This window comes from Sciurus carolinensis, chromosome 13 (genome assembly GCF_902686445.1).
Source record: "Sciurus carolinensis chromosome 13, mSciCar1.2, whole genome shotgun sequence".
Lineage (NCBI taxonomy): Eukaryota > Metazoa > Chordata > Mammalia > Rodentia > Sciuridae > Sciurus > Sciurus carolinensis.
Window position 1 is genome coordinate 79,176,462 of NC_062225.1, and position 26,281 is coordinate 79,202,742.

Consider the following 26,281-nt stretch of genomic DNA (forward strand, 5'->3'; position numbering starts at 1 on the left):
TGTTAAGCAAAATAAGCCAGACTCACAAGGCCAAGGGTCATTTGTTTTCTCTCAGTAGAAAGTAGACAGGAAAAAGCAAAATAAAAGTGGGGCAGGGTGTCATGAAAATTGAAGGAATATCAGTAGAGTAAAGGGACCAGGGAGAGGCAGGAGAGGAGGGAAAATACCGAGGAATGAGATTGACCAAATGATATTGTTACATGCATGTACAAATACATAGCAACAAATCCCACCATTATTTACAACTTTAATGCACCTATTAAAAATATGGGGGCGGTCACTCTAGAGGATAGGGTATAAAATTGGGACAAAAAAGCATGAATAGAACACATAGATCAGGCTGGGGAGATAGCTCAGCTGGTAGAGTGCTTGCCTCGCAAGCACAAGGCCCTGAGTTCGATCCCCAGTACTGCCAAAAAAAAAAAAAAAAACACATAGATCTAGGTGTTTAGGTAGTAGCAATCAGGAGGATTTGAGAAAGATTTAGGAGGTCAAATAAACTAGTCTTGTAGGAATTGACTACAGGCAAATTCCCCTGTTTGGGAATTTACATACACTAACTTAAGTATCATTTATATGCTGTTTAATTTTTCAGTAGTTTGCAGCCAAATGTCTATGGATTAACTTTTATTTTTTTAATTAGGATTAAATAAACTGATACTTTTGAACAAAAGTTATTTTCTGTATGTCTTGAATTTAGAACTAGGACATGTATACCAGTTAAAACTATTGACTGGCATCTACATTGTGAGATTTACTAGTAATGTGGATATTTTACTAGCATTGTATTAATGTTTATACTTGGTCAAAATTGCTGTATTTACTTAAAATGCATGTGAAAGTGTCAGTCTTAGTACAGTGTTTATCCCGGCACTGTTTATTATACTTAAACTGAATTTATCTCACTATGTTTCAATAAGAATACAGTAAAGTGTTCTTACTGCCTTAATGACTAAATTTTATAGTGACTTTCACTTCTGCATAGTATTTCACAAAGTAAAACTAAGGAATTGCTGTTGGAGTACAATTGAGTATATTCTGATTTTGAAAAACTTATATTAGAAGTCGCCAGTACTTTTTCACAGATAGTTGTCAGATGTCAGACAGGTGTGAATTCTTGTTACTGTGTAAGGCAACCTTTCTCAACCTGAATTCCAGGAGAGAAATAAGCCTTATTTCTCCTAAAGTAGCCATCATTATTTATAATTATCTCCTCTCTGTGCCTCTAGAGCTCTACTTGTAAATGTACTTACAAAATAGTCACTTGAATAATCTTGGGTTCAGAGGAGGAATTTCTGTGAGAAAGGCTGCTAAGAGGTAAATTTGACTCTCCTGTAGTTCTGAATAATTCAAATTGTTACCTGCCTTGTGCTGAAGCCTACAATAAAAACTAATGCCTGCATGATTTTATTCAAACTTTAGGTTGAGAACCTTTACAAATAGACTCTTACAATTTTGAGGTATCTTGTTGGTTCACATTTTAAGTTTTTAGAGAGATGCTTACAAATGAAAATCTTGAGTGAATGTTGGCAATGAGGCACTTAATTTAGAACTTTTCTGAAATTGCATAATAAACGTTTTTATAGTCTTCCTCTAGTCTCTCTACCTGTCCTATCACAAGTGACTAAAGGTGATATATTTCTACTATCAACCCTTGATATACCCTATAGTTTCTGTATTAATGAAAATAATTCTTTTTATGGTCCATAAGTGAAAGGCATTTTTTGCTCAAAGTATCTCTTAAAATTTAGAGAAAAAAAGATGTAACTACATTCCAATAATTTTTCAATAACACCTTTTTAAATATGTTGTTTTTCATATGGTAGGTATTTAAGGATTTTACACTAATAACACTAAATAGCTGTTTGTGGTTAACAAAAAACAAATGCAAGGGAAAATAAACATGTATGTTTTCTACAGTAAGTGTTCTCATTTGTAAACATTTACTTTATGTTATCTAGGATATCAAGTACTAGCTCCAACTGCCTATTATGATCAGACCGGTGCCTTAGTGGTTGGCCCTGGAGCAAGAACTGGCCTTGGAGCTCCAGTTCGATTAATGGCTCCAACACCTGTTTTAATTAGTTCAGCAGCAGCACAGGCTGGTAAGTGTAACTGACATCTTGAAGGATAATCATTTTCTGGTTGTTTGAAATACCATTTTTAAAATAAAGAATAATTTCCTAAGTGGTTTTTCGGAAATTTGTCTTGCAGCAGCAGCAGCAGCAGCTGGAGGAACTGCAAATAGTCTTACAGGCAGTACAAATGGTCTGTTTCGGCCAATTGGCACTCAGCCACCTCAGCAGCAGCAGCAACAGCAGCCAAGCACTAATCTGCAGTCTAATTCGTTTTATGGGAGCAGTTCTTTGAGTAATAGCTCCCAGAGCAGTTCTTTATTTTCTCATGGACCTGGTCAACCTGGAAGTACATCTCTTGGATTTGGAAGTGGTAGTTCTTTGGGTGCTGCTATAGGCTCAGCCCTCAGTGGATTTGGTTCATCAGGTAAGTTTGTTTTTAAGATGTGTGTACTCTGCTAAGAGGTCATGAGATATTTGTGTTTTTAATATTAAGATAAGCAATAATAGCATATAGTGTAGGAAGGACACAAAGTATTTGATTATTGGTTTGATTTTTGTTAAAAGAAAAATATCTGCTGCACATCTTTTAAACACCATGAATGTTTAGCTCATTTCTAGCAGTCCATTCTTCACTCAAAATATAATACATTTCCTTTTCCCCCAGCTTTAAGAATTTATTACTGTATTTTTCATTTTAGTAAGGTTTGTTTGAAATGGTGTTACATGCTAATTACTACTCCTCCTTATTCTCCATGTGATGTTAATGTTTGAGGAAATAAATACTTCACCATCTTAAAGTTGTGTGTTTATGAAATGATTCCTTCTAAATTCTGGTGGTTCATTATGGTTTACTTTATTTGACATAATACCTAAAATATATTTCATATAGTGAAACATTCTAAATGAGCCCCTAGAAAATTAGCAGTGAGCTGGGTGTAGTGGTACACACCTGTAATCCCAGCTACTTGGGAGGCTAAGGCAGAAGGATCACAAATGGAGTCCAGCTTCAGCAACTTTGGGAGACCCTGTCTCAAATTTTTAAACAAGGTTTGGGGATATAGCTCAGTGGTAGAATGCCCCAATACTGCAAAATAAAAAGAGAACAAACAAACTACCAGTGTACTTATCTTTATTTTAAATTAAAAGTTAGCATTTGTCACTAAAATTTATTTAAAAGGATATCATTTAGCCTTAAACAACACTCAAGAAATTATAATTTTAAATGACTTCACATTAGGAAAAAACAACTGACCCTAATTCTGTTGATACAGTTGACAGCCTTCACAAGTTGGAGAGATTAAATTTAGATCTTAAGAGATTTTCTGTTTCTGTAACATTAATGCATTTACTTTTTATTTTAAAAAAATTTTTTGGTACTGGGTATTGAACCCAGGGCAGTTTACCACTGAGCTACATCCCCAGTGTGACCCCCACCCACCCGTTTTTTAAAGACCTTTATTTTATTTATTTATTTTTATGTGGTGCTGAGGATCAAACGCAATGCCTCACTCATGGTAGGCAAGTGCTCTACCACTGAGCTACAGCCACGTGTCCTACAATCTTTAATGTCTATTATCCTTATTCCTGCCACATCAAATTATATTCTTCTCTGGTGTGGAAAATGACAAAACTAATATAATGTCAGTCATTAGATGCTTGCCAATTATCTGAGGAAGTGTCTTCTGAGCTTTTTTACCTTTCATATTTTCAGGAGAAGTGGCCTAGGACATTTGTAAATTTGTAGGTACACAGAATGCTTCCTTTCTTATAATGAAACATTACTTGCCTAACAAAATTATCTAAAGAATGGGCACAAGAACTTCTGAGGGAGAATCCAGTAAATGTGGAGGCTCTTTATTCTTTTAATTTTCTTTTTTTCATTCCTTTTGGAGTTTAGCATTATTAAATGTCCAGCTTGAGCACTCCTGTAAAACTCATTCAAACAGAATTAGAATTCCAAATATCCTGAGGAAAACTGAAAGAACATATAACTTTTAAAAAATAAACTTTGTGGAAATAACTATTTCCTAAACTTGATATTGTTGAACCAAAATAGGCCACGGGGGGAAAATGTGTTAAAAGCTCCAGATTCACATTTGTTAATTAAGACTTTTTTCCACTATCTTTTGGAACTGTTTGGCATGAACATTTTGTCCCCTCCAGATGCCTCTTTTCCAAAAACTAACCTTCATGCCTCCCTTATAAGCATTGCGTACTCAGTTCCAGTGTTCAGGTCAGGAAAGGTGCATTTTATCTTGTTTGAAGAGGGCACGAGCAATTGCCACCCCTGACAGTCACTTAGCATGCTGTATATCATCATCTCCCTTCTCTTGGATTTTTTTCTGAGAGTTCATTTAAGTGCTGCGTATAAGTTCCCTTAAAATAAGTATTTCTACTGCTATTTCACACTATATCAATTGCATATTTATTTGAAAGCTAAAATACAGTAGGGTTGTGTACATATGTATACAATCACTTTTTTACCTATATGATGAAATATTGTTGAACAGTGTTAAATGCCCCAGTTTATAATACAGTAGGCCAGGAAACTTAGCCATTCTAATATAGTAATTAAATCATCATTCCTATGACCTTTATTTTTAAAATACTGTTAATAATTGAGAGTTTGTAATTTAACATCTTATAGTTGATGAATGATTAAAATTTCCTTTGTCTAACTTCTTAGATATTTTAGGTAGATTTTGTTTCTTATGTCATGAAGTTGCAGAAAATTTAGACATCATAAAACTAAGAGCCAGTTTTTTTTAATGTTTAAAGTAATTCTGAATTATTTTTTGAATGTTTGGCTTGATTTTTCCCTTCTGGAAGAAAGTAATACTGCATATATCAAACCCAGTTTCTTTGGTTAGTTGCCAGAGGAATGATAATGCTGCTGCTCTCATTAGAGAGCTGATATCTTTTATCCTCATCAGTTAAATTATTTTTTGAGCTAAATAGGAATTTAAAATGTAGTATGTAATACAGATGTTTTCAAAAAATCACTTTGACAGTGTCCTTTTAAATTAGCATAGTTAATGTAGCATATATTGACAATTTTGCCAAAACCAACTCTAGAAAGCTATTTTTTACATTAATGTTTATAATTCATTTTGCTATTAAAATGCATATAACTACCTAGCAGTTTCCTTTATATGATGTCTTAAATGTGCTTTTCAAGAAAGCATGATCTGCATTCACTGATAGAAAAGGTTCAATAGCATTATAATCTTGTGCCTAATCTGGTAGGTAGCACAAGCCTGGTTTTTTTTTTGTTGTTTTGGTTTTGTTTTTTTTGTTTTTTTTTTTTCCTTTGTCCATTGTAGAATTTAAATTTGGCAAAACTATTGTAATTTTGGTTCCTATCTATGTTATGAACTTAACTTGGTTTACCCATCGTGTACTCTGGCTAATTGTTTTCTTTAATCCATACCCTGTATGACATACTTATATCACTTATGATTAGAAATCAAAGATTGAATAGAAACTACAATTCCTTGAAAAGAATTGCCATATTGGTCCGAATATAGAGCTTGTCAGAACCTTATTTGGCAGATTAAGAAGTGTAATATGAAATTCTTTTAGATGTAAAAGATATTGATTTAAAAGAAGCTAGTGCATAGAAAGGAGAACTATACTTAAATAATGGGCTCTAAAGGAGACTTGAGAATTGAGAATTGGGACAGACCTTAAACACACCTGGCAAAGAATTCGATTATCCAAATATATGTCGATTAGCAACCAGATTTTGGGTTGATCTTCTTGAGTGTGCATAGCTCACCAAGGCCTACTTGGTAGGGTGAGTCTTTTTTTGTGGAATGGAAAAAGGAAGACAAATCAGAAGGTTAATAGAAGTAAAAGAATTTGGTATGTAATGTAATGAGGAATATGAGGTACAACATTGTATCTCATCTCATGAGAGAAACAAAAAAGCAGTCTTCTACTTGAATAAAGGGCTCAAGAGGCCAGTACTAGGTAGAATCTTAGGAATGAAGAGTCCTGGAAGTGAAAGCATGTCTTTGGTGTGGTGACAGTCATGAGAGCTGTTAATTTTCCAAGAGAATGTTTAGTAGTTTCATATGTATTCTGTAATTAGTTGTTGAAGAATACGGAGAATTTGTAGCTATGAAAAGTACTCAGAATTAGTTCCCATCTGTATTTCACAACTGACTAATATTCGGGCCAATATGGACTTAAAGAGCTATGTTTTGAACACAGCAACCAAATCAAATGTGAATGATGAAGGAAATGTATTAATATTCCATTTATTAGCATAATCTTTTCTTGGCATTGAGTCGAATTGTAAGAACCAGGTTCCAGAGATTAGGATAATACTAAAAGTTTACCTTATTTGAGTTTATTCTTTACCATGTCCTAAAGCAGACAACTTGCAATTTCAGGGTTTATAAATCATACCAGGGTATTAAAGCACAGTAATCATACATGTCAGTGCTAAATATGTGTGAAATAATGAAACATATGACTGCTCTATTAAGTATTTGGTTACTTTATTGGGGTGCATTTATACCCTTTTATGATTAATAAGTTAGCATATATTGTTATCACAGTAATTATCTTCTCCATAATGTTTCTAAAAATAATTATTGTGATCACATCTGTTATTGCCCAGCAAGAGTTGGGGATAGGTTTTTTTCAGTTAACACTGTATGTAATTAGGGTTTTTTTTATTTCTTCTTCAGTTGGCAGTTCTGCAAGTAGTAGTGCCACAAGGAGAGAGTCTCTATCTACTAGCTCTGACTTGTACAAAAGATCTAGTAGCAGCCTAGCACCCATAGGGCAACCATTTTACAATAGTCTGGGATTTTCCTCCTCTCCAAGTCCAATAGGCATGCCTCTGCCAAGCCAAACTCCAGGACATTCACTTACGCCACCGCCATCACTTTCATCACATGGATCCTCATCCAGTTTGCATTTAGGTAAAAAAAAACCCAAAACCCTTTTTATTTGTATGTATACATGTAAGTGTGTTTGTGTGTGTGTTTATAATATATGTAAAGTATTTGATGTTGGATAAAACATGCCAAATTGCTTTTGCTTTTAGATGTTAGCCTTTTGAAAAAGTTCTACCTTCCTGAAAATCCAAAGTGAGGGTCTAATGTACAGTAAGGTAAAGACCCCCTCTTGTATCTCATGTTCCTTTTACAAAGTACAATGGTGTGTTTTTTTCTTGTCTGTGCTTTTGATTTGTGTGTTGTAGAGCATCTGAGGAGTTGTTTCTACATGATAGTGAAAGAAATTTGATAGTGAAAGAAATTTCACTATCAAAAGTTTTCGCACACCATAAGAAAAATAGTAGTCACACAGTAATTGAACTCAAATAATTTAGTTTAGTGTAATGGTTTTTTTGCTTTGTCCCTTAAATGCTCAACCATTTTTCTAAAGAGTTATACCAAAGGATATGATTTTAGTGTTTGTTCATTAGAGAAGCTGATGGACCTAGGCCATGTACTTCTCTTACCTTCCATATGTTAAAGAAAAAAAAAAGTTGTAGTCTTATTGTACCCCTGAAACTGGGGTATATAGAACTTTTTGGTTTTAAATTGTCCCCACATCTAGATTATCAAGTTGATGGTTACCTTTTATCCCTCTTTGGGAAGTATTTATCTGTCTAGATAACAATGTATTTTGAAGGGTTTGGGACATCAGAGGCTCTGTATGAATCCCTCATTCATAAAATAAATTAGGTTTTGAATTTTCGTAACTCTAGTTACCTCAACTGAAACTGAAGGATTCTGTTGATGAGTTTTATGTGCTTGGAAATATTTAAATTAGCTTGTGGTTTAAAAAGTAATATTGCTGTTATAAGCAGTTAGGCTCTAAGTTAGTAAGTTAGTCTAACCCTCAACCCAAAATCATATGGGTATAACTATTTTTTCCTTAAACTCATTAATATAGTAAGTGTTCATATAACAAATTTATCTGTTGCCACAATCATCATTTATTTTTATGTTATTGCACAGTGAAGTAGGTTATTTCCGTTTTTTTTTTTGTTTTGTTTTGTTTGTTTTTTTTTTAAAGACTGGTTCTTTCCAAATTCTGGACCTTTGCTCTTTTGGAGATATTGAATATATCCATTGAATTAATTTATTGAGATTGAGTCCTAATCATCTTTGCAGTACTATTCATAAAGACTTAACCAAACATGGCTGGATTTTAGCCTAATATCTTTATTTATCATCTGTTCTTCTTAGTCACTGGAGCTGCTCAGTTTCTATTATTACTACTGAGATACCCCCACCCATCCCATAAAACATGTCTTTAAAATGAACCAAAAATTTGGAACACAGGAAATCTAAGAATAGATTGTCATAATAGTTTTGTGTTTTATTGTTAAGGTTATATTTGTCATGTCCTGTCATCTTTTCATAGGTAAGTTTCCGATCAGATTCCTGTTCCACTGTTAATGCTTGTGTTGTGCTTTAGAGCCTCTATGAATGGCATTGTTATACATAGGTTGCTTGGAAATTGGATATAAATGACTTTTTTAGATACCTCCTGTAATCAATAGATACACGCTTCTCTGCGTTTATTTAAAGAATCTAGCCTAATATTTGCCTTGGAAGGAATTCTAGTTAGATTGGGGAAATAATCACCACTTGAACTATCAGTTCTTTATTATAGCCTAGTACTTTTATACCCATGGTTAAACTTCTTAGTTTAGCTTCAGCTTGAAATCCAGTATTTAAACACATAGTTGTTGGAATTAATAATTATATGTATTATTTATTTTCCTTTGTGATTCCCTAATTTCCCTTAGCTTTAGTTGTAATACAGCTGGCAACATTGTTAACAAAGAATAGACTGCCAGTTTGAAAATGATTTAGATTTCATAATTTACTCCTTGCATACTGTTCATGATAGAAGACTTCCATGCTCCCTAATCTAAAAAATACATATTTAAAGTTTTATATCCTTGAAATGGATTTCTTTTTGAGTTGTCTTCAAGAATTCTGATACATAAAATTATACTAGAAATGAATTTGCATATTCATTTTTGTAAATTATTTTACTCAGCCTACGTATGTAAGACGTATATAAAGTCATACAATATAGATAAGTTCTGTCTCATTAGAATTAGTTAGAATTATAGAATTTTCTGTTTTGAGATTTAATTTTAAGACATGAATATTATAATCATTATGGTTATCAGTAGACGTGCCATCTCTCTGTATTCCCCAAGTATGCGATGAAACATTGTTTTTTTAACGTAGCCCTCCCTTTACTTGTGCCAGTTATTTGAAATTCATAGAAAATGCCTAATAGCAACATTCTGACTTTCCAAAATAGATCATTCAGTTTTTTCAAAGAGTAGTTATTATTATTCAACATCCATATTATTAGCAGGATGAGTAGTAGCCACTTTTTGATTCAGGAACAATTATTTCAGCTTGTAAGTTTTGAGTGTTAATTTTTTATAGTAACCTAGAACATTTCTGTTGAGCTTTGTAACCCTGTTTTTAAATGTATTCAAGTTAGAAGTATAAAAAAAAGTTTCTAGTATATATAATATCTAAGAGATTCCTTTTTGAAAAATACTCATCATATCTTTAAAACTAATTTCTCATTAACTTTCTTTTGTTTGTGTCAGGGTCCAAATAAAGTACATAACATTGCATTTATTTTATGTTTTTTAATCTGCAGTTGTTTCTCCCACCTTTTTTTTTTTTTCTTTCCATTTATTTGTTGTCAAAGAACTTTGTCCTGTTGAGTTTCCCACATTTTTGATTTTGCTGATTACTTCCCACTAGTGGTGTTCAACATGTTCATGTCACTCTGTATTTCCTGTAAATGGGATTTGATCTAGAGACTTGGTCAAATGATTGCTTGGTTTATTTTGGCAAGATGTGGTTCTGTGTGCATTCTCCTGTACCAGAAGACACATCTGGTTGTCTCCATTGTGAAATTGCCGTTCAGATCTTTTGATCATTTTAGCAACCTCTGATCATTACTTAAATATGTCCTCAAAGCCTGCAAAATGGTTACATTCTTAATTTTGTCATTCCTTATGCACTTATTATTTGCAAATTTTTATAAAGAAAAAAATTTCCTCATCATTTATGAGGTTAACCCAAGAGACAATTCATATAGGACTCAGGGTAATGTTTGATTCTTTTCCCTTATTTTCTAACTTTCAGAATAGTAGCTGATGTTCTACCAATCTCTAAAGATGATTCATGGATTTTTTTTTTTTTAATCCTTATTGTTACCTACAAATTAATAGTTTGGGGGTATAATTGTTTTAGTTCATTGTATTGTGAGAAATACCCTAAAATTCTACAATCTTTGGCTACTTTGAGCCCCTTCTGATTGACTCCCATATTGACTCTTTTTTAAAAACAGGACTTAAGTTACTGGAGATCAGAGAAAAGCATAAAGGAACAAGGAGGGAGAACTTCAGTGGTATAACCTAAAATACAAAAGCAGTGTAAAATACTGAGCTTCGAGTTTAGCATTCATTATTAATTGAAATTGTTTTCTAATGTTATTTTGAACACAAGAGATTGAGAAAAAAATCTTCTGCCTGAAGTTGTTTATTAAAATAATTTTTCCTCTTACTTTAGTGGTGCAAAAGTATACCCACCCATACCCATTGTTTTTCACTTTCAGTACAGTATTCAGTAAATTTCATGAGATATTCAGTACTTTATTATGAAGTCAGCTTTATGTTAGTTGATTTTGCCCAAATGCAGGCCAATGTGAGTATTCTGAGCACATTTAACACAGGCTATGCTGTTCAGTAGGTTAGGTGTGCTGGAGTTCATTATGGACTTAATAGTTTCAGCTTATGATTGGTTTGTTGGGATGTAGCCCCATCATAAGTCAAGGAACATCTGTACTTCTCTTCTTATGAAGAATATGGAATATTTCCAGTATTTTTTTTTTTTTTTTTTCTTTTTCTGCTTGGAGCTAGCTAGTTAGTTGCACCTGTGTCCTTTTTTTTTTTTTTTTTTTTTTTCTTCTTCTTTATATAATTGGTGATTTCTGATTTGCCCTGATTTTTGTGCTCATAGGAATTAGATTGGTATGGAACTTTTTAGATACAAAGCATCCTGATTTTTATTGTTTAACTTAGGTTTTGGCAGATTAATGGCTTCTTTCCCTTATGTACATTTTTTTCAACTGACTTTTTTTTTCCTTAAGAAAAAAGTGTGTGTGAGGTTTTATTAAAGTATTTTTTAGATGTTGATAGACCTTTATTTTATTCATTTCTTTAAAATATGTGGTGCTGAGAATCGAATCCAGTGCCTCACATATGCTAGGCAAGCGCTTTACCACTGAGCCACAACCCTAGCCCCGTAATGTGAGTTTTGAACTCAGTGAAATTAGTTTATTGAAAGGTCACTCTCAGTTCTGAAGATTAATTAATGTCATACATAAAGTAAATAAGTGGGAGTGTGTTGATTTGCTATTGATTGGAAAATTTCATAACCTTTCATCCTAATCTAAAACTTTATATTAAAAATAGAGCGTTACTAACTCTTAGTATCACTTTTTCTGTTAAGTAGTTGTTATTTGTTAAAATTGTTCACCTTTGACAGATTTTAATTCAGCTGTTCATCTCAGATGGAATTAAAGTATAACCAACTTGGTTGCTTATAAGGCCACGTGCCATTTTTCTGTTCCATGTATGGTTATTAATGAAAGCAAAAAACAATATAAATTATTTTGAAGCTTTCAATGAAAATACTGTTGTCCTTCAAGTTCGGTTCCCTGTAACTCCAGAGCATATGATAGGCATCTTCATATTCATTTCATTTCATCCTAATTGTGGACATAAACTGGCTCAGTGATAAGTCCATTAAAGATCAGATGCTAAGGGATTTGTTCAAACCATAAATACCAGAATTGAGACTCGCATGCAGTTCTGACTCCTGCTAGTAGCCTGTTTTTCCATTATGCTATTCTATAAGAAATTGAGCAATTTTACCCAGCATATAAGTACTGTATTCATCTAAGCACCTTTAAAGTGCAAGTACTTGTTCATCTGAAACAGACACCTCAGGGATTGACTGCAGAATAGCATATCCAGATCTCAACAGAATATTTTTTATGGGTTCTCACAAATTAAAAACACTGCCGTAATTCTTTGATAGATCTAAAAGTCATTTATTTACTGAGGAGTAGAAAATATATTATGAAGAAATTGGATTATTACTTGAGGAATTTATGGTGATTGGTTTTCTGTCAGTGAGTAACGGTGATTACTTTTTGCCCTTGTGGTTTTTGTTACCCTTTAATCACATTATCTGTGACTCTGTAGTTCTCATGTCTGAGAATGTTATCAGTAATTTAGTTAAGGTAATCACAGATTTAAGACTCGAAAATACTTGGGGTAACCCTGTAGTCTGACATCAGAATCATGTTTTGAGCACTGAGGCGACCCTCAAAAATTTTCTGATTGGAGCATTTCATTCCAAGTTTTCAGATTAGAGACTCAAACAGTAAATTCTATACAAGTATTCCAAAATATAAAAACAATAGAAATCTGAAACATTGCCAGGCCTATGATACTTTTCTAGTCCTAGACATTTTGGGTGAGGAATACTCTTTTATGTAGATGTCAAAAGGAACAATTTGGAATTGTGTAGCAACAGCTTTTGCTTATCATAGTGATTTTGTGCATTTTGTTGGCATGAAATGCCCACCACATTTCATAATACAGAAAAAAAGATTGTCACACTGAAATTTTCAGTAGCTCATTGTCACACTGAAATTTTCAGTAGCTCTCACGTGAAAATATACCAAATGAAAAGAATCATAATTTGCATGCAGCTTTGCTCCAGTGTCTCTCTTGATTTTTAGCCCAAGATTCCAGGATCCCATGGAGTCTTCTGAGTCTTTGACTTTGTCTCCTAATATTTTTGTTTTTGTTTTTTCTTTCTTTCTTCCTGCCTTCCATTAACCTGAACTCTGTACCACTGTATAGTATAAGTAGGAAAGGAGTGTAGCTTATGTGATGAGAAGTAAAAAATTAAAAAGTGTGATCTCCTTTTATGTGTGTTTTGAAATGTTACCTCCAATATATATTTTTCAGATTGGAGTTTTTTCTTATATTTGCTGACCTTAATTCTGTATATCATTTACTGTCATTTATTTTACATTTGCATTTCATTCTCTCATCTATTTATACTTTTACTAAGCTGCCAAGTAAATCTATATGTCTTACATGGAAAATTTTAACTTTGTGATTTACCATTTTTATCACTTTTTGCAAGATTTTACATTTTATAACAGGTACATATTCACGTGAATTTGATGATATATGTGGTATTTTCAAAAATGTGATACTTAAATATAGGTTTATGTTTTAAAAATTATGACTTACTGAAATAACTTGTAGTCCTTACTAAGGACTGATTTTTTTTTTAATTTAGTCTACCAACAATTCATAGATGAGTTTATATTCATTGCTCTGTACTTACAATGTACACCAAGCAAATACAGGACCAAAAAGTAACTCCGTTAAAATATAAGTGTGTATTTGCTTCATGAGAGATTTGTAACCTTAGCAAGTAACTTTTTAAAATGAAAACAGCATGGGAGATGACATTGAAAATTGTATCTTATTTGTAGAGAATATATTCATATAAAATATATTCCCATGTGATATACCTAGGAATACATCCAGCTGAAGAAGGGCAGATTCTCTACACTGTAAACTTTAAAATATATATATATATATATATATATACACACACACACATATTTGGTACTACCTCAAAATTTTTTCAGTTACTAAAAAAAACTAACAAGTGGATTTTAAAAATGTAAGTGGAAGTTGGGCATGGTAACATACGCCTGTAATCCCAACTACTCCAGAGGCTGAGGCAGGAAAAGTGGAAGTTCAAGGATAGACTTAACAAATTAGCCAAGACCCTGTCTCAAAATAAAAAATTAAAGAGCAGTGGATTGTAGCTGTTTGAGTACCGCAGGGTTCAGTCCCTACCATTAACAAAAGTAATTAAAAGATGTAAATGAAAAAGCAGAACCAAGAATAGTCAAGAAAATCTTGAACAAACTTAGGGAAATTAATACTGCCAAATACCAAAACCTATAAAAATGTGGTAGCTAGGATTATGGTATTGATACAAGGATAGATAAATAGATCATCACAATAGAAAGAGGATGTAGAAATAAATCTGTTTATTTAATTAACCTGTTTTGTGACCCAGGTGCTACTCCAGTGTATATTGGAAAATGTTTGAAAAGCACATTGGGCTAGAGCAATTGGGGTCCAGATGAGAGGAAATGAACTTTGACTTTTGTTTCTTACTACACTCTATCATGTGCATTCACAAATTTCGTCCTTAAAGAAAGGAAGTGACTTGGTTATAATCGTTAAATTATTAAAAGGCAAAACAAAAATTGTGAAATCAGACCAATCTTCCTTGTTCCAGATGCTATTCTGTTTCTTAAAGGATGGTTTTGCTTCTGTGTAATATCTATCTAAATGAATTAAAAGAATCTTATTTCCTAATTTTAGAATCTTTGTGAACTTTTTTATAACATTGTGGTAAAATATAATTTAACCAATTGTGACTTGATGGAAAAAGTGAGTTTGAATGTTGGTGTATTTGCTGTCTTCTTCATCTTTTACTTGCTAACAAATAACCCTTAATCCAAAATAAACGTTTTTTTTTTTACCGTAAAAAGCTCTTAAAAATACTAATTTTTAAATTATTTTGAATTTCAGATTTCTTATTTTTAGAGTTTGGTCTTTATGTGATTTTTTTAAATGTTTTAAATAGAATCAATAGCAAATTTTATTCATAATTACTGAGACTAATTGCTGTTTAATATATTCATCTTTTATATAGTTCATTGGCTACCTTTTTATAATTTTTATGTATGATCAAAGTTTTTACTTATTAATTCATTCAGCCGTTATCAATCGCCTGCATGCCACACTCAGCTTGACTAGAAAAGAAAGCACTATTCTTGTGTATTATGACCAAGTTTGTAGTTTAGTGGCATATACAGAAAAAACAGCTATGATACAGTACTTAAAGTACACTTAGAATAATTCCATTCTATAGAAACAGTAATTCTCTCCATAAAATTACTGTCTTTCCTTCATGGTTTTTGTAGCAAATTTACTGCCCACTGGATTAAGTTATAATTACTTCTAGGTTTCTTTCTCCTACCAAATTAGAAACCAGAAGTCCCAGACCTTTCTCTGTAGTCAGAGCTCAATTAATATTCAGGTAGTTGAATTCAAGTGGTTTTAACACATCTATTTTTTATCAAAGACATTGGCTACTTTCATTTTTTTAAAAAAATATTTTATATCCTACATAGATTTTTACATTAGTGGGTTATTCTTGTAATTTTATAGTGGTGTACATTTATCAATGAACTTTCTGTTAAAAGTGTGTCAGTCTTCAGAATACAGTTTTTTTGATTTTTTTTCAGATTTTAGAATATTTATATAGACATAGTGAAAGATCTTGGGGTTGGGACCCAGGTCTAAATACAAAATTGATTTATGTTTCATATGTACCTTATACGTGCATCATGAGGGTACTTTTATACGTTATTTTTGGTGTCTGCATTTTAACTGAGACCCTTCACATGAGGTCCCATGTGGAAGTATAAAATTTTTCACTTGTGTCATGATTTTGGCACTGTTTTGGATACCAGAGTTCTCTTTTTTTAAATAGGGATGTTGAACTGTTGCACTATAAAAATGGAGTTTTATGAGTCAATTGTGGAACTCTGTGTGTGTGTGTGTGTGTGTGTATACACTTCTTGGTTTTTAAGATTTTTCATAATACCTTCCCAGTTCAGCCCTCTTCCCATCATGATAACAACCCCACCAAGAAATAAATGTGCATATGTTAGTCTAGGATTTAAATTATTCTTCCCAGTATTCCTAATTTATGAAGTGAACTTTAAGATAGCTTAAGTCCTTATTAATCATGGTTTAAGAGAAAACTCTCAGCTTCTACAGTTTTCCCGATCAGGAATCAGGAAGGGCAGTCTCAGCAGCAATATTTCAAAGAAAATACAGATACAACTTGTTCATTTGTTAACTGTATTACCCAATGTTTTAACCAAAGAAAAGTCAAGTGAAATCTGAAAGTCTGAAAAAACTTTTAGCCATGTGTCCATATAGGCAGCTCAAAGAGGCTTACCCACTACTTACTCTTTGGCAGGTGGTGGGGTTAGGTTTTTAAAGTGTTCTCATGTTCATCAGTCACAAAAGTTACAAAATCCCGGCAGTTTTTCAAACCATACAAAACTCTACCCCTTTTGACAGAATAGTGGAAATTAGCAAGAAAAGTTATTGATAGAAATGTATAGTACTAGACTGAAGAGTGTATAGTTTTTATATTAAATCTTGATTTGTTAAACATGCTTTTAAATTTTAAAAAATGCTTTTTGATGAATGAGGGAAGATTAAGTATCTTCTGTGATGGTAATCACCCTTTACCTTTATTTATGTGTTTAAGTTTAGATATTTGAGACTGTAAGATAAGATTTCTTAGAAGAGAATCATAAGCAGTAGGAATAGAAGCAATAGATTTTTATTTTATATTACATAACTGGTTTATAGTTTATATCTTATGTTTACATATTATTAAATTTTTTTATATTTAAGATAACACTTAACACGATAATGCATTTAATAGTAGCCTACTAAAATGATTTGAAAGATTATACTTTCAACTGTGATTGCTTTGTTTTTTAAAGTCTTTGTTTCCTCAGTCTTTTCCTGAATAAAATTTTGGTTTCTTGACAGGCACAGTGGTGCATGTCTATAACCCCTGCAGCTCTGGAGGCTGAGTCAGGAGGATCCCAAGTTCTAGGCCAGCCTCAGCAATTTAGCAAGGTTCTTAAGCAATTTAGGAGACCCTTCTCAAAAAGTAAATAAAAAAGGACTGAGGATATAGCACAGTGATAAAACACCTAAGTTCAATCTCCAGCACAAAATAAAATAAAATAAAATTTTGGTTTCTTTATATGGAAAATATATAGATAACAATAATTCAAATATTTTTATGTATTTAAAACATAACTCCATTTTCCAGGGGTGGCATATGACATTAATTTTTTTTTTTTAAGTTGTCAGTGGATCTTTCTTTATATGTGGTGCTGAGACTCAAACCCAGCACCTCACACATGCTAGGAAGTGCTCTATCATTGAGCTACAACCCCAGCGTGACATGAAATATTTTTTATGAGATATAGCAGAGTTTAGCTGAAAACTTCTAAGTGAATCATTCTGACATTTTAAAAATTTTTAGTCCAGTTCAGGCATGATAATGCCTTCCTGAAACCCAGCTACTTGGGAGGCTTAGGTAGGAGGACCACAAGTTCAAAGCCAACCTGGACAACTTAAGAACTTGTCTCAAAATGAAAGCGCTGGGATTGTAGCTCAGTGATAGAGCACCCTTGGATTAAATCCCCAGTACTGCAAAAAAAGAAAATAAGTAAATTTCAGTCTAATTATTACTTAATGCTTCCCTGAATGAGTCGTTCAGCTTAAGTATGTTGTCAGTGTAAGTAAAATGGAATGCATTTGTCTCAGGTTTATTAAGAGAATGACATTCTTGTGTAGCAGTGTTACGTTCAAGCTCATAAAATAATAGAACAAACTTGCCAGTTTAGAGAAAAATAAAAATGGTTTTATACTTTAAATGCAATACATATATAAAAAATTTTTGAGTCTTGAGGAAAAAGGAATCATACATTTGAGTCATTTGTATATTAGTCTAGAAGGAAATACTGTCTCATTTTAACTTTAATCAATGACCTAATAATCTTCATTTAAGCATGTATGTGTGTATTATATAAACATTTTTAACATTAAGCATTCTAGCTAATGCTTAATTTTCTGTAATTGAAAAAAGGACAGCATTTGTATTACTTTTACAGGGCTACTATAACAGATTACTGTAATTAGATGACTTCATACAGCTGAAGTTTATTTCACAGTTCTGAAGGCTGGAAATCTAAAATCAGGGTGTAGGCATGACCATGCTCTAAAAGGTTCTAGTGAATAAATCTTTTCTTTCCCTTTCCCAGCTGCTGGTGGTTCCCGGAAATTCTTTTTTCTATAGGTTGTAGATACATCACTCCATCTCCATCGGCACATAGTGTTCTCTATCTAAATCTTCTTATAAGGACACCAATCATTGGATAGAACCCATCCTACTCCAATATAACCTCATTTTAACTTGGTAACACCTGCAAAGACCTTATTTCCAAATAATAACATATTCAGAGATACTAGGGATTAGAACTTAAATGAACATATTTGGGGGGAGGGACACAACTCAGCACTATGGAGTTGGCCCTCTGGTTCACCAACTCAAAGTCTGACGTCTTAGGCAACTGGGTAATGGGTAGAAGGTAGAAGAACTTGGAGGTTTGATATGGAACAAATTGCCACAACTGGGTGACTTAAAACATTTTTAATAATGACTTTGGAGGACACAACACAGTATAACATTTTATTCCAAATTTGCCTACCATAGTCTTATACAGAATATTCAGATAACTGCCTCTTTAAAACAATTATGTACAGAAGGATAACAAGGCCATGAATAATATCCAGAGAGAGTATATTGAATTATACTCACAATAGTTTTATTCTGAACAAAGTAATTTTTCTTTCTCAACAAAGTAATAAATTACTATATGCTTTGGACCCAAGGTCTACTTTATACTGTCAACTGTGAGTATTTAGAAATAAATTACCATGATCCCAAAGTCATTTGTGTGCATATCGAGAATCTCTGCTGTGGAGTCTTTTTTTCCAAGCAACATGCAAATAGATGTAGTAGAAGGTCAGATTATCCATGGTTTTTAAAGTCTACTTTGAGTGTTCCAAATACTTCTTTTGAAAATGAATTAGAGAAAAAATACTGAACTAGAGCACTAAATGGACCTCTGCAGGCTAAAGGTAAAGTTAATGCCATAAACTAGACTATTCAATTTAGCTTTTTTTTTTAACTACCCATTCCTTCTATGTCATTGATTCTCCAGAGCCTTGCCTTCTGAAACACTGTCCCTTTTGGTTTTTATGTAATTGTGCACTGTGCAGGACTCCAAATCTTGAATTGCCATTTTTATTTGAAATTAGTAGTTGAGACATGTTATAAAATTAAACCTTTAAATAAATTACTTTGATCTAATTTGTTGTTCTTCAAACTCTTCTATCAGAATAGCTATCAGGTAGATTTTTTTTTTAAGTAAAAATTAAAGAAAAGGTAATTCAGTATCTAAAGTACGGCTCAGAAATCTGTTTTCCTACCTATCATCAAATGGTTGGTTGATTCTGGGAATTGAACTCAGGGGCACTTTACCACTGAGCTACATCTGTAGTCCTTTTATTTTTTATTTTGAGTCAGGATCTTACAAAGTCGCTGAGGCCTCAGCCTCAGTGGGAGTGTAGGTTTGTGCTACTGTGCCTAGCTAGGCATCTCTGTTTTTAAAAGAATATAATGATCTGACAAACAGGTTGAGGACCTGCCTTTGCAATCTCAGGAGGTTAGAAAACAAAGGCTAGTCAGATTTTTTTTTTCAGTTGTTGCATTGCTTTTCACCCCTGTTTTCTCCTGTGTTTTTAAATATTTTTTACTTCTGGTGTTTAATAGGGAAAGATTCTAGAACAATAGACTTTAAGAAGTAGTGAGTGGTGGTGGAGACTAAATGATGAAAGAACCTGTTATCCCTCTAGCACATCTGGTACAGAACATAACCTGCCTTTAGACTACGAACATCAGAAGTGTGAAATGGGTGACCTGTTTGTGTGTTTGTTTTTAACTAATTTTGGAATAGTTTTAGGATTATTGGAAAGGCATATAACTTGTGTTTTAAAAGTCCCAGGATATTCTTCACTCATTCTCCAAATGTTATCACTTTACCACATTCATTTTATCATCCTTTCTGTATCCCCTATACAAAAAGCACAATTTTATTTTTGAAGATGAAGTTGCAATAATGAAGTTCTGTAGTTATAAATTCACCAGTATGTATTTCCTGAAAATGAGGATAGTCTTTCATGTAACCACAATTATTAAAGTCGGGAGATTAATGTGAGCAATATTACTAGCAAGTCAGCCAACTTTATTGCAGTGCTGCCAGTTGCCTCACCAGTGTTTGTTATAACAAAGAGAGGGAGGGAGATTGATTTGGGAGCCTATTATCCAGTCAACCAGGAACCCTAAGTGATTATGTATTACATTTATTTTTCATGGTTCCCCAATCTTGAGCTGTTTGTTTTTTATTACCTTCTCTTTTTTTGGAGAACATGGGTATAGGTCCATTGTTTTGTTAGAATGTTCCTCAACCCCACAGGTTTTAGGTGACCTTTTTTTAATGTTTAAACTACCACATTTAAAATGTTTAATGAATATTACAAATTGGGTTTTAAATGCTGAGTAAAAATTAATGTAAGGCAGGTATCCTACTGGGTAAAATAATTTTTCTTGTTTCATAATTGAGGCCGGGTTTTTAGAGCTTAAAGTCTAAGATTTTTAAAACTCAAGGCAGCTTAGCTTACTAGACAATTGCCATGCAAAGAGTACATCAGGAGTTGGGTGTTAGGAACTGATAGAACAAAATTAAAGAAAATCTAGATATGAGAGACATTCCAGGTACCAAATAAAATTGGTTTGGTTATTTCCTGGGGTAAGTATGCATTTTTTAATTTGGTATTGAAAATCTTTATTCCATAAAGTATAAAATTTAACCCTATGTTTAAAGCAGTGGTACTGAGATAGTAAAGAATAAAGTATGCCAGTCATGGTTGCACACACTTGTAATACTAGTGACTTGGGAGGTAGGAGGATCCTGAATTCAAAGCCAACCTCAGCAAATTAGGCCCTAAGCAACTCAGGCCCTAAACAACTCAGTGAGACCTTGTCTCCAAAAAAAATACAAAAAGGACTGGGATGTGACTCAAATGGGTAAGCACCAGTGGGTTCAATCCCCAAGACAAAAAAAAAAGAGAGAAAAGAAAAAGGTGAACAGTTAGTGTACTACAAGGAAAATTGTATGAGAAATAGGTTTTAAATAGATTTGAAAACATATTGAGGACATACTCAACAGGATGTCATATTTTACCATATCAGCAAAATGGCCTTTGAAAGGAGAAATAAAATTCATGTGTGTAAAAATATTGAAAAAGTAAACTACACTACAAAAAAGGCCAGGATGCTAAAAAAAAAAAAAAAAAAAAAAAACCAGTGACACACGGGATGTTAATGATAAAGACCTAATTAAAGTAGCATTTTTAAATATCATAGTAATTGCATTGTAAATCAGATGGGCTAGTTATCATTTATTGTTTGTGAACATTTCATGAAACTATATAAACAAATAATGGGAACTGGGAGAGTTGAAAGTAGTGATAAAATTGAGATAGTATTCAAACACTGAACACTTAGTCTGCATATTTCATCTGTGGTTACTGAGTATAATGTGTAGAACAAGAAAAAACAAGAATTTGTTATTAGTGATTTTGTTGTATAAGATGAACTGTTTATTTACACATTTTAAACAAGATATGCTACAACGAAACCTTAGGCAGTCCGTGCTACATAAAATGTTTATGCTTTCTAATTGTCATTCAGTAAATATTATGCACCCATTCACTATATGTTAGACATTGTCTAGATGCCAGGTTATCTAATTTAATGCCACTTAACATTGGAGGAGTTGATTCAAATAAAGAAGTGCGTAATATGTTGTACAATGGGAAAGTTCAGTGGAGAAAAATTAAAACTAGGGCCATGAGAACAGAGAATCTTAGAAGAGTGCTCTAACCCTATTCAATCTCCAGGATTGAAACTCCTATTTGCTCCCTGTCTTCATAATTCCTTTTGGCCTTTTATGTCTCTGTATGACTTTGCACTGACAGTGTGTCCTTGGGAATGTCTCTTCCCCGTGGTTCTGACTGACTGCATAGCACACTACTCTAAACAGAGTTGGTATATAATAACAGGTGATGGTGGATTTGATTTTTCTGAACTACTAAAATCTGCATTTTTACAGTTGTATTTACATTTTCATTTTTAAAAGGACACTGTCAAGTACTTTATAATAACAATTTTCTTGCATTTTTTTTATTTCTTTGCCTTTTAATTTTCTTGAATGAGACATAAGTTTCAAGCTTTTTTATGCATCATAAGTGGTTAAAACTGGGAATAACTGCTGTTTTTTACGACTGTCTGCAAAATAATAGTATTTTATGGATAGTACTTTTAATTAAAATTTTAAGAACTTTTAAAAATTGGGTATAATTTGAATCAATATTTTTTAAAGCTTCAAACATTGAATTAAACGGTTTTTCTTTAGTAGAAATATATAAGACAATGTATTTTTAATGTTTTCTCAGAAAGTACTGGTTTAACACTCAATGTTATTCCATTAATACTTCAAGTGGGTTTTAATCATGTAGTTTCAGTGGCTTAAAATCTGTTTGCTGGCTATTTATAACTTGCTTGTTAATGTTACTGAAAGCTTTATTGATGCTGTTAGGATTTTGGTATCAATATGAATACATATGGCATTACTATACACGTTTAGATCTTACTATACACGTTTAACTGCCAAGAGCAGATGCGGGTTTATTTTTCTGATGTTTTTTAGTCTCATTTTTCAAATAACCATATACATTAAACCTGTGTGAGGTTTTTCTCCTCTAAGCTTAATTTCCTCTCATAACAAATAGGAATTAATGGGGGGGAGATATGTATTTGTTGACTGAATTTGTAATATAAATTTGAGAAATAACTTTGTCAAAAATATCTGCTGACCACAGCTGCTTTGTTGTAGGAGGACTGACAAATGGTAGTGGTCGATATATCTCTGCAGCACCTGGAGCAGAAGCAAAATATCGAAGTGCTTCAAGCACTTCCAGTCTATTTAGCTCCAGCAGCCAGCTCTTTCCTCCTTCTCGGCTTCGGTATAATAGGTCTGATATTATGCCCTCTGGCCGCAGTAGATTATTGGAAGATTTCAGAAACAACCGCTTCCCAAACCTTCAACTTAGAGACTTGATTGGACATATAGTTGAGTTTTCTCAAGACCAGCATGGTTCTAGGTAGGTGTTTATGATTCTTGATACTTTCTGCTTTGAAAATTGCTGCCTTATAATAAAAAGTGTAAATTTTTCTTGTCTTGCCTTAGCTAACCAGCATTGACATTGGAAGCTCTTAAAACCATTACGGATTATGTTTTTTTTTTTCACATTAGGATAAATTATAAAAATTCATGTGTAGTTAAAATTTTTTGTGTTGCTTTTTGTTTGTTCTTTTTAGTTACACATGAGTGTTGCTTTATTGGTATTCAGTGTGATATCATTCAAATTGAAATATGCTGCATTTGTTATATGAAAATTCAGCGCATTTTTACATTAAATATGTTAGATGTGATGCTTGGAGTGGTATGTGTGAATTAGCATTCTCGAAATAGATATTAAAAAAATGGAATTTAACATTAATTAAATTTGAGGTATTTTCTTTTTGTATTTTTTATTTTATGATAAACCTGTAATTTTTAACAAGCAATTTTAGATTAGTTGCATACAAATTTTATCTCTCTATAACTGAAAGTTAAGTATATTTTAAGATATTATAAACAGATACTTCATAATGTTTGTGTTTTGTTTTAAACTAGCTATATACATAAAGTGTTAACATTTCTGGAAGAGTGTGTGTATGTAATGTTCAAGTAAGAAATAAAGCTTATTTTCAACCATTGTCATGGTATTTAAAAATTTTCCCCTCATAGGTTTATACAGCAAAAGTTAGAGAGAGCTACTCCAGCCGAGCGACAGATGGTATTTAATGAAATTTTACAGGCGGCTTATCAATTAATGACTGATGTTTTTGGCAACTACGTTATACAGAAGTTTTTTGAGGTAAGCATGCATTGCATGTTTGTGTATTCAATTATAATCCATATACTTAAAGCTGAGAAAATCTCTGAACATTGGTAATAGTCACTTTCATACAAAGATATTTGCAAGTCATATATCTGATGAGATTTTATATCTAAATATATAAAGAAGTCCTACACCTCAACAACAAAAAGACAACCCAATTGAAATGTGAATAAAGGACTTGAATAGACATTTCTCCATAGAAAATACAAATAACCATTAATCCACAAAAAGATGCATCCTTAGTTATTACAGAAATGTATATCAAAAAACCACAAGGTGATGCTATTTATACCTACTAGGATGGCTATAAGTTAAAAAAAAATGGAAAATATCAAGTATGGTTAACAATGTGGAGACATAACACTCATACATTGCTGATAGGAATACAAAATGGTGCAGCTGCTGTAAAGAGTTTGGTGGTTCCTCAAAACACTTAACAGCATTACTGAACAACTCAGCAGTTCTCTTCAAATACTCTGAAGGATTAAAAACAGGAACTTGAACACTAGTGTTCTTTGTACCATTATTTACAATAGCCAAATTTGGGGAATGATCCAGTTTCAGTCAACAGATAAATGGATAAATAAAATGTTATATACAAAATAGTACTCAGCCATCAAAGGGAATGAAGTTCTGACACATGGTAGAAGAACTAAGTCAGATAAACCAGACAACAAAAGAACAAATATCAGTTTCCATCTACATGAAATATCTACAACAGCACATTCATAGGGACATAAAGTAGATGAGGGCTTACCAGGTGCTGGGAGGAAAGGGGAATATGGAAAGTGATTGTCAAATGGATACAGCAGTTCTGTTTGAAGATATCCAAAAGATATGGGCAGAATGATGATGGTTATGTAACAGAGTGAGTGTAGTTAATATCACTGAATTATAGACATTAAAATGGTATATTTTATGGGGTGGGTGTGGATATGTATATGTGTGTATGTTACAGTTTTTAAAATTTTACACATGTGGACCTACTTTAAAGTTTGTTAATTTTGATGTAAAATACAAAATCCTAGGAATAAGTCTGAGGTGAACCAGTTAATGAATGCCACTGTAGTCTTTGAATTTGTGTGTTGTTTGGTAATTTATCTAATTCTTAGTTTATACCTAAAACATCTATGTTGTATCATGGTTTAACAGTTTTCTCTTCAATCGTATCAGAATACGATTTGAAAATTATCTGGGTAAGAGAGTTCTGGTGGTCTGAAAGTATGGCTCCAAAGTTCATGTATTAAAGATGTTGGGGGGGGTGTTAGAAATGAAGATGTGTAACTTTAAAAGACTAATATCACTTTAAACAGTAGTTAATGTGGTAGTAACAAAATTGTAGATAATACAGTTTAATAAAAGGGAGATAGTTATATTTTTAAAACTGGTTGAACAGATGACAAAGCATCTTATTCAAGTTTAATAAAATAATATTTTATTAATGTTACTTTCTTTTCTGTCAGTTTGGGAGTTTGGATCAAAAATTAGCCTTGGCTACTCGTATTCGTGGTCATGTTCTGCCTTTAGCCTTACAGATGTATGGCTGCCGTGTTATTCAAAAAGCATTAGAGTCTATTTCTTCTGACCAGCAGGTAATTGTAAGTTAAGAAAAAAATTTTGTAATATTTTATTCAATTTTTAGATATTTCCACACTAGACTAAATTTTTTAGTTAAGGCTAAAATAACTCCTTACTATTTAAAAGTTAACAGAGCAGATCTTTGATCTGTCCATTCATTCCCTTCTTTCCATCTCTCAGTGAGAGTATTTGAGTGCCTGGTATGTGGCAAGCATAAGGTCAAATAATGCATGTTTTTTGGTTGTTATAGTTGGTACTTGTGATTGAACCCAGGACCTTGCATGTTCTAGGCAAATACTGTACCACTGAGCTACAGCCACAGCCCATGATTTGTTTTTGTTATATCAGTCAGTAATTTGATTTTCCGTGATATCAAAATGTATTTTACTGAATATTTATTGGGGTTGTATCTAATGACTTAAGAATAAAAATTTCAAAATAGCATAGCATTCATTTGTGCTGGCTTTATGTAAGGTATACATAAGGGCATATATGTGTATATATATATATATATATTTTTTTTTTTTTTTAAGTCCAGTCCAACAAAAAGTAACTTCATAATCCTCTTAATAAGATTTGCAGTTCTTAAGAGACACATGTAAGTTAAATGAGGAAATATACTTGGATAGAAAGTGTAAATAAGTTATTAAAGGATTAATGCAATTCTAGTCATGTATTCCTGATACTTTTTAAAAATTATTTTAAATAG

At 32.6% G+C, this 26,281-nt stretch overlaps 1 protein-coding gene across 6 annotated transcripts in view; it reads left to right on the forward strand.

Annotated features, from left to right (window-relative positions):
* Pum2 (pumilio RNA binding family member 2) overlaps positions 1–26,281 on the forward strand; it is an 84,624-nt gene that overhangs the window by 52,453 nt on the left and 5,890 nt on the right. For 3 of the 6 annotated variants that reach the window (XM_047522235.1, XM_047522237.1, XM_047522239.1), the window contains 6 exons: positions 1,962–2,105; positions 2,215–2,502; positions 6,776–7,012; positions 22,884–23,151; positions 23,841–23,970; positions 25,458–25,592. In XM_047522235.1, coding sequence (XP_047378191.1) covers positions 1,962–2,105; positions 2,215–2,502; positions 6,776–7,012; positions 22,884–23,151; positions 23,841–23,970; positions 25,458–25,592 — 1,202 coding nt within the window. The remainder of the gene's footprint in view (positions 1–1,961; positions 2,106–2,214; positions 2,503–6,775; positions 7,013–22,883; positions 23,152–23,840; positions 23,971–25,457; positions 25,593–26,281) is intronic. The other 3 variants (XM_047522236.1, XM_047522240.1, XM_047522241.1) reach the window with 3 other exon arrangements.